Source organism: Pseudonaja textilis, chromosome 1 (assembly GCF_049901715.1).
Source record: "Pseudonaja textilis isolate UNSWEBS1 chromosome 1, rPseTex1.2, whole genome shotgun sequence".
Classification (NCBI taxonomy): Eukaryota; Metazoa; Chordata; class Lepidosauria; order Squamata; family Elapidae; genus Pseudonaja; species Pseudonaja textilis.
The window spans coordinates 292,980,707-292,996,215 of record NC_141990.1 but is presented as its reverse complement, the minus strand read 5'-3'; the positions used below and the strand labels follow the sequence as shown (position 1 = coordinate 292,996,215).

Genomic DNA, 15,509 nt, shown 5'->3' with positions numbered 1-15,509 from the left:
TATCAACGACAAAAGCGAGCGGGATTGGGTGGCGCATGCGCGTTAAATTAGGGGAGGAGAACTTGAAGGAGCCGCTCGTTTCGTCAGAGGCGGATACGCTAAAGCTGATTGGCTCCTCGTTGGCGCCGGGAACCGAGCGATGGAGTTGCAGGCCGAGTTGACCGGCCGCGATGGCCTGAAACGAGCGTGGCGTGTTCAGTGTGAGCCTCCGGGAGAACTGCGGGGCCTGCTGGCGGGCTTGTCTCGGCTGCGGGAGGAAGTCGCCGCTCGGCTTGACCCTCTGGTGCAGAAGGAGAGCGTCGCTGCCTCCGGAGACCGGGATGAGCGTGGAGGTGAGGGGCTGGTTTCTGGAACCGGCTTGTTGCCCTTGATATTATTATGGTGGCCGTTCCTACTGTGTGCGGCTCCTGTGAGGACAGATTTTTGATTGCTCTGTTTCAGCTCGCAAACGAAGGAGGGATCAAATGGGGCTTGGATTGTGCTTGGAGAATACTGGTCCAAACGTACCCAAACTGACCACCGTGATATCTGAAATGGGGCTGGACTAGAAGACCTCCAAGGTCCCTTCCAGCTCTATTCTATTATTTTCTATTCTATCATTATTAGCAGGGAAGGGTGCGTTTGGCATCATGGATAGAATTAAGGTGTGGTAATATATACCACATCTTTAGACTAAAGAGAGTCATCTGAAGGCTTTGTCTAACATGGATGGAGGGTATAAAGATCTAGGTGCCCCAAAGGTCATGTGAATGACCTATGGAAGATAGTGCAAATAGGAATGTAAAAGGAGGAAAAAAGTAAAGACCATACATTAAAATATATATATATATAAAATGTTGACTGCTGGTGCTTATAAGAGAAAAAGGAAGGATGTAATGGAGCTGAATGAAATTGGCTGGATCTTATGGAGAAGAATTGCTGAATACATGCAAAGAAATTAAGGTGTAGGTTTAATCATGAATAAAAGGGCTGAAGCATATGTCAGAATCATTAAATTGGTGTCATCTAGTTGTGAGTGCATGTGAAAGTAAGAATCCATAGGTTAGTGACAGACAAGATTGGCCCATTCATAAAACCAAGAATGAACGATGATTGTTTTGTTGGAATGACTTGAGATCCTCAGGAGAGATGAGATAATCATATATCTTCGAGAAAGGATGTGATGCAACCTGTTTTGAAGACAGCAATAATGCACCCTTGCTATAATCTCTCCCTTGACCAATTCATTTTTTACACTTTCACTCAGTTTCCAACCTCCCCTTTTTAGAAAATTTAGAGAAAGAGAATGTGGGGGTTAAACAGAGTATCACAGATAAAATATGGCCATAAAAATCAGTTGGGTGACTTTGAGCCAGTCACTTTCAGTCCAACATGCCTCACAGGGTAGGAAGAATATGTTGGATATATTTGCTATCTTGAGGTATTTGTAAAAATAAAGGTGGGGTACAAATAAATAATTTAATAAAAATGTATTACATTACTGTCACTTAGGATTCATGCCTGGTCATTGGTTGGAACTGGTACTGGTTGCTTTGGTTGATGATTGCCAGATCATATCAGTTATGGACTGTTGACATATCTATCTAATGTTCATATTCCACTATTAATCATACGGGATAGTCCTAAAACACTTCATCTGAAATGTCCATAGGTGCTGAGTAAACTGTCCACATTTCTCTGCTGTATAGAGTAGCACGATGGCTGCATTGAATCCTAATTTTGTTTTTCCTTTTTCAAAGACATACTATTGGTAAAAGCTGACTGATCACTTCCAATTCACCCAACATCATTGAATCTGGCAACATTGATTCAAAGGCAGAGAGCTAGATTTTTGAACTTAGCCACCAGTTCAATTGGTTCATCTCTAAAGGCCATGTTAATTTTTGAGTCATGAGTTGACAGTCATGGTCTTTTTAAGTAGTCGAAGCCTCTCTCTTCTTGTTTATGACACCTAATAGTTCCTGTGCCTTCAGTTCTGATTTCTCTGTGAAAACAGAGTCATTGACTTACGTTGCATCTGTGAAATTCAATTTATCTGCTTCTTGTATCTCTGACTTTTCCCCATTATCCAACCTAGCACCTTCTTCAACAGCAGTGGTTATAATACATGCCTTCATCACAGTCCTATTTTGACTAAAAGGGTTGGTTTTGTCTTTGTGAACTTTAACTGTATCCTAAAATGTAGGAAAGGCTCAGGTGATTTTGCTGTGTATGCTGATCACCAAAACAGCTTTGTACTCCAAGTCCCAGTGAATGCTCTTAAAGATAGCAACCATAAACATAATAGCAGTTTGCTTGCTTGATGGTAAAAATCTGGCACACGCAGCCATGGCTTGCTCTGAAACCACCTTGCTCTTTCTAAGTGGAAATTCTCTCATTTGTTGTAAATACTGTTTGCTCTGATAATCTGCACAAGGACTTTCTATGGTCAGGGAACTGATAGCTTTCACATCATGCCTTTTTAAACACAAACACAATATCATCAAGTGTTAATATCTTCATGAAAAACCATTCAAAATTGTCAGAGAAAATCAGCTACTTTTTAAGGCTCAACAGAAACATAAAGAGCAGCAGCAGGAATGTCAGAAAAGTCAGTATCAATTCTTAACCAATATTGAGGACTACAGTAATGTCTCTGGTCAGTCATATTGTTCAAACTGGAACAGGACAGTTAACAGATGGTTAATTTTTACATCTGTATACAGAAGTCTAGATGGGCCCTTCAAAAGTTAGTCAGCTCTGGGAAAACTACTCTGTGATTTTTATAATTCATCTTCACTAGCCCAATTATAAAGGGGGTTAGAAAAGCATTGGAAAGGCTGAATTTCTATCTCTCGTGATGCTGACTGCACTAGAGTACAGATTTTATTCTGTATTTTCTGAAAGGTTGTATAGAAAAAAATTCAACGTGATTACTTCCTAGTCATCTGTAAGTAGCTAGGTGAATACTGATAATTCCAATTCACTGTTCAGTTAGGAGAATGCTTACCCTACATTACTAGTGTATATTAGTATAGATGTATTTTGGGGGAGTAGCTGAGTGAATTAGATTGTCATTCAAACACAATAACACAACTAATACCTAAGGAAATATCTATTTCTAAAGCATAGAACCACAACTTTGAGTATAATGTTTTGCCTACATGTATTTTGAACTTCGATCTAGCAGAGAAAAATGGATTTGATTATGGAAATGTTTATCAAAAGTAGTATATTACTTTGGGAGGCACTTGTTAGTGGAAAAATAGTTCTATGTGACAATTATTATTTTTGTAGATGATGATGAAGATGGAGATGAAGAAGAGGAAGAGGAGGAAGAAGGAAAGCATATCAACACCAAAGCATACTCAGATGAACCACCATTAAAACGGACAAAATCACACTCCTGATAGAAACTATAACTTTTTTTAAAAAAATTAAAGTTCCTGTACTATGAAAATTTATCTTTTAAAAAATTGAAGGTTTGGATATTTAAAATACTCAAGTTTTGTATCTGTAAATTGAAATGATTCAACAAGATCGTATGTGTGAGGAAAAAAGAAGCAAAGTTGAAAGTACCCTTTCTGCTTGGGAAAGGCAACAATGAAAACGCTTGACTGGAGCAACTACTGCTAGGCAGAAATACCCTCCTCAACTCCCAACAAGTCTAGGCTCAGCTAATTCCCCCCCTCCAAGAGTTTTACAGCCCAGCCTCTACCAGAAAACCTCAGGGGGAAGCACTTAGTTGCTCTTTAATCTGCCAAGAAAGAGAAAAACTGACCAGCACATTGTCCACAAGCATCCACATCTTAAAATCAAAGCTGGCCAACCCTAGCTATTTGATGGGCATTATGTCTACAGCTGGCAAGTTTAGCCATTTTTTTTTTCAAGATCTTTAGAAAGCCAGGTGAGCATACTTCACCATGCTTTCAAGTTAGAAAGGGGAAAGTCAAATTAGAAGGTGTGGGTGAGCAGAAGTGGAAGAAAGAGCAAGCAGAGGAAGAGGTTAAGCATACTGAGACTGCCAAGACTGTTATAGCCCTTCAAGATACTAATATTTCCTTTGATATAAGATTATAGTAGCAGAATCTTAAAAGTCTGAATGTACTTCCCCCGATCTCCCTTTATCTTCATGAGAACTAGAGGGGGTGGTGGTTCTGAGATGCTTACTCAGTTTACCTTCTGGCCTTAGATTTCTTTTTTTTACTCTTGCCTTATTTTTTGTTCATACCTGGAGGTGTTTTCCTTTTGTCTACTGTTGTATTTTTCTTTTATATTTTATTTGTAATCTCTCAAAATTGGGAGTCAGGCACACACATTTTTGTAGTAGTAGTTTTGAGTAGTATAAATGTATGTTATTTGCAAGGATTAAAAACCGGGAATGTGGAACTTTCTGTTCTGAAATTTCTATTTATCCAAGTGATCAGAAATTGAATTTGTAGATATTATCTGAACCACTGTTCCCCCCATTTCTGCACCCAATTAACCTTCCGAACAGCATCTCTATGAGCTTACCAGTTCTCAGAAATCATCAATATTCAGAATATTGCTGCTGTACCTGTAGGCTGTGTTTACAGAATTTGCTTCTAGTTATTTTATATACAATGCATTTCACTGTCTTTTCAATGATTCAGGTAGTTAGAGAATGGACAATTAAACATCAGCTTGTTTTTCAAACATGAGCAGCAGTTATTACATTTTAAAGAAATTATGCAGAAATTTATGAAAGGATAATTTTCTTTTAAGCATATCATGTGCAAAAGGAATCCCATTTTATTTAGTGCAACATCATCAAAGGAGAAAGGATAATGTCTCAAATGCCACTTTTATAATAATTCCAAAATTTACACATAAACATAGGTAAATTCAATTTTCAGCAATTCGCTTATAGGAAACTTGAAGTTTTGAATATGCACAGTGAATTAGAGTTTCAAATATATATTTATTCTAAAATCTTCAGATGGAGTGTAGAAACTGCTTTGTAAGGCCAATATGAAGAATGTTACCCCCTGTTCTCAAAGAACTTTTCACCAAATAGAATACCCCCATAGTTAAAAATCATCTTGTTAAAAAAAATAGAAGGTTGGTAGGTGTTCTGTCCAGAGGTTAATGTTGACAAAAAGAATTTCAAGTTCTTTTCAGATATTCAAATGGTCTTCCAACTTATCAAAACCCAGCCACAGGGGAATGGGAGAGGGCAAGCCACACTGATTTCCTTACGTGTCAATAAGATGCAGTCTGCTGATTTGATTGGAGGCCTTTGCAAATGTTTGATGGCGATTGCAAACCACAGCCAAGCAGATAGGAATTATGCAGTAGCCCACTGTTTTAGGATCAGCCCTCGTACATGAGTAAAGAAATAAGAACATTTGTAAATAAGGTATTAAAAAGATAATGGCCCATAGCCAAAAGGGTACAGAGAGAAGACGTGTTTTTAAGGAATGCATCCAACTGATTTCTTGTTTAAATTTCTCTGGCGGCTGCTGAATGTGTTCCAGTGCTAGTCGACTGTAAGTCTCATTGATTTCGAAGACATAATAAAATGCTGCAGCACTTGCTATTAGATACAGTCCCACACCAATCCATCCCATCCTCTGACGGAAATTCATCATTCTCCATGCTCTGCACCTTAAAAACAAAAATAATTGGCCATTGTGAAGAAAAGTAACATACAATAGTACACAATAATAAGAGTTGCTTAGTATAAGCCAGTGTTTCTCAACTTTAGCAATTTTAAGACTGGCTGGGGAATTCTAGGCATTGAAGTCCGCGCAATGTTGCCAAGTTTGGGACTCCCTGGACCAGAGGACTGGTTTTCTAACATTTTGCCAGCAACTGTGGCTGGCATCTTCAGAGGTAAAGTGGCCTGCTATGCAGACTGCTGATAACTGAGCAGGGCCTAACTGACCTGTCTTTGTAGCCAGGTGCCCTAACTTCTAATTGCCCTTTAGATGAGCTGATTTCTCAATGAGGCAGATTGGTGAGACGTTTTTTCTTTTGTCTAAAATGTGTTCAGTTTTTCCTACTTGCCCTTACTATATTCCAATTTTTTTTCCCCCTATGGAATATTTTTATTCTATATGCATAAAGAGGTTTCTTGTCCAGTTTTATCCAACTCTACAGGGTGGTGCTGATCTCCAATTCTTAGTGGTGGGAACCAGCGTTATCTGGAGACACTTCCATGGTCATGTGGGCAGCATGACTATATGCTGGAATGCTGTTACCTTCCCACTGAAATGGTACCTAATATCTACTCGCATTTGCATGCTTGGCAGGAGCTAGAGCCAGTAACTCGAACTCATCCCATTGCATAGTATCTAGATCTCGAAACCAAGCTCTCAGTTTTCCAGCTCACAAGCCAGCATCTTTAACTGAGGAGCCATTGCACCCCACTTCTATATGCATATGTGGTTCTTATGCAAGTATATAATGTAGTAGTTTTAAAGTAAGCAGTCCTGGTCTAGCCATTCCAAGTTCAGCTCCACTCAGGTATGGAGCTGACTGGGTCATTTGTGCTTCACTCTCAGCCCAAGATATTTCACACGTAATGGTGAAAATGTTATATAAGTAGATAGCAATATAAAAATAAATACATTAACCCTCTTTCTATATGAAAAGAATACATGTGTAGTAATTGAGTAATTCACTGAATTCACCTTTATTTTCAGCCTTTGTTTAAAGATCCCTTAGATCTTTAAAAAAAGCTGCTAAACTTTGTTTAAAGTTTCTTTAGCAAATATTAGTAGATATCCTCAAGTTTCAACTACGTATTATTTGGTAACAATGCCCCAGCATAGCACACAGATAACATATTTAGAACTGGGAGCTATAGAACTAATGCCTTCAGCAAATTATGCTTATGATACTTATTCTGTTTCATTACAGCAAGACCACGGGACTGAATTCCTTCCTTATGCAAGATACAGATCACCTTCCAACATATACTAGTATCAGAATTATTGTTATGTTTGATTATTATAAGCATTTAAAAGGGTTCCCAAGCAATTAATTGGTGGTTTATGGCATTCATTACTTGATTATTAAAGTCTCATTTGTTTTTCATGGAGGGTGGGATATGAGACACTTTCCATCTAGTATGAAAAGGAATTATGTGTAAAAAGATTTTCCACAGAATTGGCTGCTTTTTTCTGAAAACTGGGATGCAATGATTAAAGCAAAACAAAATAACATATAAAAACAATAACAAAAATAACTAGGGACATCAGAGTTCTTATCTGAAGAAAACCAACATTTTGATTCAACATTCTATAATTCTGATCATTTACCAATCACACAGTGATACTGAAGCATACTTCTATAAGCAGCAAATTTTGTTTAAAATTCTCTCTACTTTCATCATGCAAAGGTATATTATATCAAACTAGGAATGTGTAACTCTCAGTATCACTCATCCCAGTATGATTATGAGAGCTATGGGCACATATTGCTCAGCAGAGTAAGATGTCTAACCAGCTTTTATTCCTGCCATGAATCATCCCAACATTCTAAATTAATTGCAGAACTGTAGGCAGTACATGATTTTGTGGCTGTTAAAAAAACACTTTTTCTTTTGGTTACAATATATAGAGGCATAGTGGCTTTAGTTTGAACTTTTCTCCAAACTAGGAGCATACTGAATTTAGAATGGTGAAAATGAATGAATGAATGAAACACACATGCACACCTGCTTTCATTTTTCAGAAAAAAGCTACAATTTAACAATATATAAAAGGAAATCTCAATAATTTAAAACAATTTAATTTAAAACTGTTTTAAAACTCACACTATTTAAAGAGAGACCTGGATATAGCATTAATGCTGCATAGATGCTCATACCTTTAATTTAGTATCATTTTTGTGAAAATACTCTAAAGATTCTAATTCTGAATTTCTGGGAAAATAGATCAAGCACATTAATGAAAGTCCAGGCAGTACCTTCAGACCAACTGATCTGTATTGCAACTTATCTGCACAGCAGTTCTAGGCAATAATTTCATGATGAAGTTTATGAAGAACTTAATATAAACCGTGGATACATTTTAAAGTCATAGAACTGAGTTGTAATACCACAGTAATATTTACTGCAGTCATAGGAGAGGTCTGTAGTCTTGTACACAGCACTGTAGTTTCTGTTTCTGTTTGCTGCTCTAATTGAGGCTGAGGGGCAATCTGAGCAATCATTAAAACCACCCTAAATGTTGAACTATTTTATCAGCACAAACACTAAACAATCATCTCAAGGCAACATTACAGGAACTTTATTCCAGTTCTACAGCATACTTTTACTTGAAGCATGTAGCAATGAGAACAATCTGTTCCAGAGCTTGATTTACAAATTTTGTTGCCAATGATAATGACAATATTGTTTTAAAAGGTATAACAGTGTTGTACTAAATACCAGGATCCACCAGAAGGTTCTGTCTGCAGAAAACAAAGAAAATAAATATAACTTTCTGAATTAATTTGAATTAATTTTCTTCACTTCTCTACCGATCTTCTTGAATCTAACCCCTCTGTTCACACTATGAGATGCATACTTTGAAATTTTGGTGTTCCCTTATAACATATATGTTAATTCCATTCTTCCAAATAATTAAAGACTTCATATGAAAATAACTACTCAGTATTGTAAAACTTCACTGCAGGTTTTCATTTTACCTATAGAAAATGGGTACCATAAAAGTATTGCTTTCCATATAGTAGCTATAGTCCATGGACAATATTTATATTCTGTAAGAGTGACACAGAGCCACTAGGGTATACTGATTAGGAGTCGGACATCCCTGAATAGGCATATCCAAATTTTTGGCTTGCCTGAGTCTCATTAAGTGAAGAGGAATTGTCTTGGCCTATATATAGTTATTTTGAGAATTTATATAGCCTACTCACTTTAAGTGACTTTAGGCAGCTTACAAAAATAAGTTTATGATCTTCTAAGTGGGCAGCACTGCAGCCCATCCAGGGCTGCATGGGGATGGATACACCTGTGCTAGAAATTGGGACAGTTCTATCTCTGCCTTAGACACAAAGCCAACTGGGAAACCCTAAGTCAGTCCTTCCAGACCTAGGAAGGAGGCAATGGCAAACCACTTCTAACATCTTGCCAAGAAAACTCAGGAACTTGTTCAGGCAATCACCAGGAGTTAATGTTGACTCAAAGGCATACACAACCACACACATACAAAAGGGTGACGCACTAACTATAATTTTCCATAAGATTTTAAAACTACATTATTCCCAAAGGGAATAATGTATAAAGGGAATAATGTATATTTTATACATTATTCCCAAAGGGAATAATGTATAAAATATTGGAAAACTTATGAAGAAAATGTAAGAATGATACTGCCACTGTTTATCATTTGTATCTTTTGTAACAAATGGTTTTTCACTGCTATCTAACCTGCCATATGGTTATTCTGTTAAACCACATTAATGGATCTTTCTCTTACATATTGATCTTTATCTACACTGCGTCTCTGCTATACCCTCCTCTAAACATAGCACACTTCCACAGAACCATTCAAAAACCAAATCTATTTTAAATGTCCAGCCCGTGAGAGAGGTATTCATACAATGCAAAAGGATGCATTTCCACTGCTAGCAATGTGAGGGCAAGAAAATCAGTTATTAAATTCATTAATACCAGGTAACTACAAACAAAATTCAGTCTGAAGGACAACTTTTTTTCTCACCCTTTTTTTCTCTGTCGAGAATTTTCTTTTATAGCACACCTCTTGAAAGTACCTTAAGTGGATTATCAAGTCTCCTTGAGATTGAACTCCCTTCCCTCTGGTGATTTTATGGATATTACACATTTTCTTGGCAGCACTATAGAAATAATTGGCCATGCCTTCTTCTGGGATTTTTTTTTTTTAATTTCCCACTCAGGTTTATAATCTGAAGACTTCTTGGCCGCCTCCAATCCAAATAGTAACTGATCCTGCTTAATTTTTCTTTTCTTTTTTTCTTTTTGAGATCAGCCAAGCTCAGACCCCTGTATATATCTCCCATGTCTGCTGTGTTTAACTCCCCCTACCCAAAATCTGAGGTATAGATGAAACAATACAACTCCGTCCAAGGGCTGGGCAAAGACACCCCCCCTCCTCCGAGAAGAAAAACCGCGTGAGAGATCCCATGTTCCAGGGTAGAACTTTAGAGCCAGAAGCCCAGGACTCAAGGATGTCCAGCGCCTTGGTCCCTTCCCTCGCGGTCTCTCCCCCACCCACCCACCCAAATTCAACTAGATTGAGAGGCTGCCCTCTGGCATTTCCTCGCCATGGGGGAATCCATGCCTTCCTTCTCCTCACCGCCACCAGCTCCACCCCCGACCCCCAAACTGGGGTTTCAAGGGGAACTAAAAGTTGCCAGGTGCCAAGTGGGACGGGAGGGGCTCCTAGGCAATGCTGGAGCACCAATCCGAGCAATTAAGCCCCCACTCGAGGAAGAGGCTCTGCCATCGGCCTTTCCCTCCCGACCCCGGGCGGCGAAGGTGCCGCATTGCCAGCCCGCTCTCCCTCCCACCCGCCCACCGCGTACCTTCCTCCACCAGGGAACCCGGGAGCAAAACAAGCCGGAGGAGGAGAGCAGCCGAGGAGAAAGCCGAGGATGGGCCGCCCGCCCAATCACATCGCTCCTTGCGCCGCGTCCAGCGGAGGGAGGGCGGGCGCTCCGCCACCCGAGCTCACGCTCTGGATCCCTCCGGCGGCGCCGGGCCCCACCACCCGTTTTGTCTCCGGCCGAAGACCCGCCCTCGCCTCCCTCTGCTTCCGGGTAGTGCACGAGGGGTGGCTAGTGCAGCGGCTCCCATCTCGGGAGTGACGAGCGGGGGCAGGAGAGGGTGGTTCACCCGGTCCCACAAGCCTGCCGGTCCAGAACCACGCGGCGGTTTTACCAGTCGGGTTGTTTTTTGGGTGGGGGGGGGGTCGCGGGGGAGAGAGACGAAAGAGCGAGCCAGGCTTCCTCCTTAACGTGGGGGCAGAGGGGATGCTTGGTATCTCCCCCACCTCTTTGTGCGGGGGGGGGGGGCGAGGGGATTCCTGAGGATCCGCAGGGAAGCGCAGGATTTTCCCTAACCTCTCCCCCCCACACACACACACACACGAAACTTACCTCCTTAGACCAAGAAGATCGGATTTTGTAAAAAGAAAAAGGTGATTTCTCTGCTACCTTGATAGGTAAAGAAAATTTTCGGCACTTGCCCCAAGGGCAAGACTCTCTTGAGACTCTCTTCTCTAGTGGTAGTTTTTGCACCAAGTGGTACACCCCTGTGATGTAGTACAGATAGTTCTTGGCTTACGGGCACAGTTGAGCCCCCCGAAAAAAAAATAATGTTGCTAAGTGAGAAAGTGGTTAAGAGAGGGGTGGTTTTGCCCCATTTTATTATTTCTTGACACGTTTGTTAAGTGAATCACTGCAGTTTGTTAAATTAGTAAATAACGGGATTGTTCAATGAGTCTGGTTTTCCCCATTGATTTTTGCTTGTGGTGAGATTGAAAAAAAAAAGGTGATCACATGACCCTGGGAGACTGAGTTTTCAAAGCATCTGAATATAAATCATGTGGCTGTCAGGTGAATTGGGTTTCTGGACCACTTCCTCTTATGCCACTTAACTTCTCTTACTAGATAGGGTCTGCCCACCTCTTAGGTTGATCCCACAAGTGCTGCTGAACCTGTGTTAATGTTATGCTGAGCTAGTCCTGTGATAGTCAGATATTTGTTACTGTGAGAGTGTCGGCACGTTGTGCAAGCACACCAGGAAGTTCTGTGGTGTCTGCTGTTGGCAATTGTGAATGCAGTCAGCATGACATTGCAACAGTGGGACACATGAACAGGAAATGCAAGGCTTGTGCAAAGAACTAAAGCAGCAGCAGCTTCATTAGGGAGCCTCTGTGGCACAGTGGTTAGAGTGCAGTACTGCAAGCTACTTCTACAGCCAGCTGCCTACAATTTGGCAGTTCAAATCCCACCAGGCTCAAGCTTGACTCGGCCTTCCATCCTTCCGAGGTGGGTAAAATGAGGACCCAAATTGTTGGGGGCAATATGCTGAATCTATAAACCGCTTAGAGAGGGCTGTAAAGCACTATAAAGCAGCATATAAGTCTAAGTGCTATTGCTATTAACATTTAGACAAAGACAGGTGGGATTCTACCAGTTCTGACCACTTCTGTAGAACCGGTTGCTCTGAAAAGCAGCGAACAGAGAACATACATAGAACTGGTTCTACGTCTGCTGATGTTTTGGCCCACCCGCCCGCCAGCCCGGGCTCTTACCTGACCTTTATTTCCTGCTTTTTCAACCGCAGCAGCTTTGCACGACACAGCTGCAGTTGAAAAAGCAGGAAAAAGGGGGTTTTCCAACCGCTGCACACTCGCACCCAGCACTGCTCAGCTGTCCGGGCAGCTCAGCAGGTCATAAATTACACTCGCGCGACTCACACATGCGCATGTGACGCAAAGCAACAGAACCGGTAGTTATACTGGTTGGATCCCATCCCTGGACAAAGACATACCCCAATCAAAGAATATACCATATGTATTTAGATAGATAGATACAATGAAGAGTAAACTGAGAATACTGAAAAACCAGGTGACAGCAGTGTTAGCACTGTCATCTGTGGAAATGATATGAAAATGACAATAGAAGTGGCACTTTTAAAATAATATTGATACCAGAAGTGATTGGGTATATTAAAGATCAGTAAGAGCAACAAGAATATGATAAAATAAATCCAAAAGTTTTTACAGGAACCACAGTCTACTGTTTCAGACAAAAAATATCTATACTTAAAAAAGTAATCAGGATTGCCAATTTTGCAACCAGTCAAATCAACCAGATTTAAGTAAAACTGGGAGGATGGGTGTCTTGAGAGGAACTGCTTTGGGAATTGCATTCTTATCTATTTCAGGCAAAAAAGTATTTTTTGAGAAACAGCCTGAATCATCTGTTTTCCAAAGCCAGCTAATCAAATCAGAGAGCACTAGAATATATGAAGAAATCACATTACAAAAATTCTCCTTAAAACAAGTGGAATTCTGTGAAAATGGCAGAATACAATGTACCAATAACAGGAAATTAACTATGCTGAATACTTGTAAAAAAATATCCGTGGGTCATTGCTCCTATGGATAAATCAGTTCTGCTAGGGTTGTTGCAATCAAAGATTTTTTGAGGGGGCTTTTGAGGAGTTTATACAAGTATTATTTACAGGTTATTCTTAAGATAAAGGAGGTCCCTTACTCGACTTTCTGTTGTGCACCAGTTACACACTTTCCTGGATAGGGAAGCTTTCTACTCGGTCACTCATGCTCTGGTCATCTCCCTTTTGGATTGCAATACAATCTTCATGGGGATATCCTTGAAAAGTATCTGGATGCTTCAAGCTGATACAAAAGATATCAATGTTGGGCACCCAACGAATAGTGCATATAATGGCACTTGTGCTGAGAGCGCACAGATTTGCTTCTGTGTCTGATTAAGGTGATCTTTAAAGCCCTACATGGTATGGAGCCAGGTTACCTGTAGAACCAGCTTCGCCCCAACAGCCCATCCCACCTAGTCAGGCAGGAAAGGTATGTTGTGGACAACATTAAAGAATTCTGATTGGAAGGGCTCAGGAAGGGAGCCTTCTCTGAGGTTGTCTCCACCCTTTAGAACAGCCTCCCCCCCCCCCCGAGGTGAGGTTGTGTCCCCCCCCCCATCTCCAGACCTTTCAAAACTATCTAAAGACTGACTCTGCTGTCTCTTTTAGGGCTCAGAGGGGTGCACTCTGAAGTCCCTGCCCCACCTTTTAATTAATATTTAATGCCAAGTTTTAACTAACCTTTCCTCAATTTTAAATTTTTATATTTAGTTGTTATGTTTTTAAACTTTTATTTGTAGACTACCCAGAGACCCTGTAGGCAATTTCTAAAGGTGAATGAATGAATTAATGAATGTTCTCATTTGTTTCTAATATAATGCTGGTTTGGGAGACTCCATTGAACATTTTTTTAAGTGTATAAACCCAGCATAATGTTTCTTTTTGACACATTCTAGTTAAATTATGGACTATTTATATAAAAGTAATTGGTTTTATTCATACAGGACATCATTACAATGTGGTTTGATTGTGCTTAACATGTTATGGAAATCCAGCCTTGTGTTTGAATTAATAAATGGAGAGTAAACAAACCATGGCATATGTCAGTTGAATCAAACCAGATTCTTTATTCGTGTCAGAAACACTTTCACATTATAACCATATAACATTCAATACTGACCAAATAAAATAGTTGTAAAATAGGTCATAAAATATAGTGCATGTAAAAAGTACATAAAATAAGGATTAAAACTAAACGACATTCGCCCAGTGTTGGGCCACATCAGCACCATTTTCTCTCACTAGCATGATGTTGTCATACATGTTGAAGGAATCATACACACCATAACATATGTCAGATCGATTGTTCTTTTCACACAGAGAATCTTCTTTTGGGAAGCCCAGGTTGGTTGGAAGTAACTGCTACCATTTTTCCTGTGCTTAAAATTCTGTAGAAGCCCACTAGATGGAGCACAATAGACTAAGGAAAGCCGATCTTCATGAATAAATCCTAAAGTGCTGTAGTAATTCTAAAATAGGTTTGATAAATTTGATTGTGGAGATTTGAGATAAAACAGCTTTTTCTCTAGACTTAGCAGAATAAACTTTCAAATTGCAAAAATACCGATTACCGTGCCAGAGCTTCTTAACAATCAGTATTTGCATTTTAGGATAAATATGCTTGTGTGATTAACATATGAAGACGTTGCTTTTCTTCATCCATTTTTGCTAAACCAGCAATAATTGTATTTTCCACAATTTCTTCTGTGTAGACCCATATGAGAACAGTGACATTGAGCCTTTGACATTTGAACCCAGTTTCTGAGAGGTGTTAGAACATTGTGAGAAAGAAGCGCAAATAGAGTCATTCATGTGGGGTTAGCGTTCCTGGCCAAAAAGTAATGTTGCAAAATCATTCAGGAAAGGTTAAATCAGAAAGACTTTTGCTATTGCACTTGCCTACAATCCTTTCCTTCTCCCCTTCAAACTCTAATGACAGTGTAATAAATAATTATTACTAGTATAAATATGGCTATATATTTTATTTCAGTCTGACTTGTTTGTGCACCGGAGGATCAGAATCAGGTGGTTTCAGGACACAATCCTACACAACAACAACCACAATCCACTTTTTAAAATACAAACCACAGAGTTACTACAAAAAAGAGTGGCTGTGGAAAAGGCAAGGATAACTTCAAAATTAAAGTGAAGTGCAGGTTATATACAGTATTTTTGTGCAATATCTTCTTGGAAGGATTTCCTCCTTACATGGGTTTTTATTTCCAGTCGGAAATCCCCCTTACCTAGAAGAAAAAATGCTAAGAAGAACAATCTGTTTCAGTAGAATGCAGGAGCGTTGATAGGGTTTAAGATCTCATTTTCCACCTAATATTTTGAATGATCATTTTGGAGATATATCATAGAAATCTTTTGCTGTGAAATAGTCAGA

At 39.7% G+C, this 15,509-nt stretch overlaps 2 protein-coding genes across 8 annotated transcripts; one reads left to right on the top strand and one right to left on the bottom strand.

Moving 5' to 3' along the window:
- Positions 1-41: 41 nt before the first annotated feature.
- On the top strand, positions 42-3,439 carry GON7 (GON7 subunit of KEOPS complex). Its single transcript, XM_026713403.2, has 2 exons — positions 42-332; positions 3,277-3,439. The coding sequence occupies exons 1-2, from the start codon at positions 140-142 to the stop codon at positions 3,387-3,389; spliced, it is 306 nt and encodes a 101-aa protein (XP_026569188.1). The 5' UTR covers positions 42-139; the 3' UTR covers positions 3,390-3,439.
- Positions 3,440-4,713: 1,274 nt separating this feature from the next.
- LYSET (lysosomal enzyme trafficking factor) lies at positions 4,714-10,687 on the bottom strand. 7 transcript variants are annotated; one of them, XM_087922110.1, is made up of 4 exons: positions 10,658-10,676; positions 10,519-10,615; positions 8,378-8,400; positions 4,714-5,607 (listed from the first exon to the last, which is right to left on the bottom strand). In XM_087922110.1, exon 4 carries the CDS (start codon positions 5,589-5,591, stop codon positions 5,196-5,198), a length of 396 nt encoding a protein of 131 aa, XP_087778236.1. In that variant the 5' UTR covers positions 5,592-5,607; positions 8,378-8,400; positions 10,519-10,615; positions 10,658-10,676; the 3' UTR covers positions 4,714-5,195. The 7 variants fall into 7 exon arrangements, with proteins under 7 accessions (XP_087778236.1, XP_087778238.1, XP_087778234.1 ...); XM_087922112.1 differs by having other exon boundaries at positions 10,519-10,687; XM_087922108.1 differs by lacking the exon at positions 8,378-8,400 and having other exon boundaries at positions 10,658-10,677.
- Between the last annotated feature and the right edge of the window lie 4,822 nt (positions 10,688-15,509).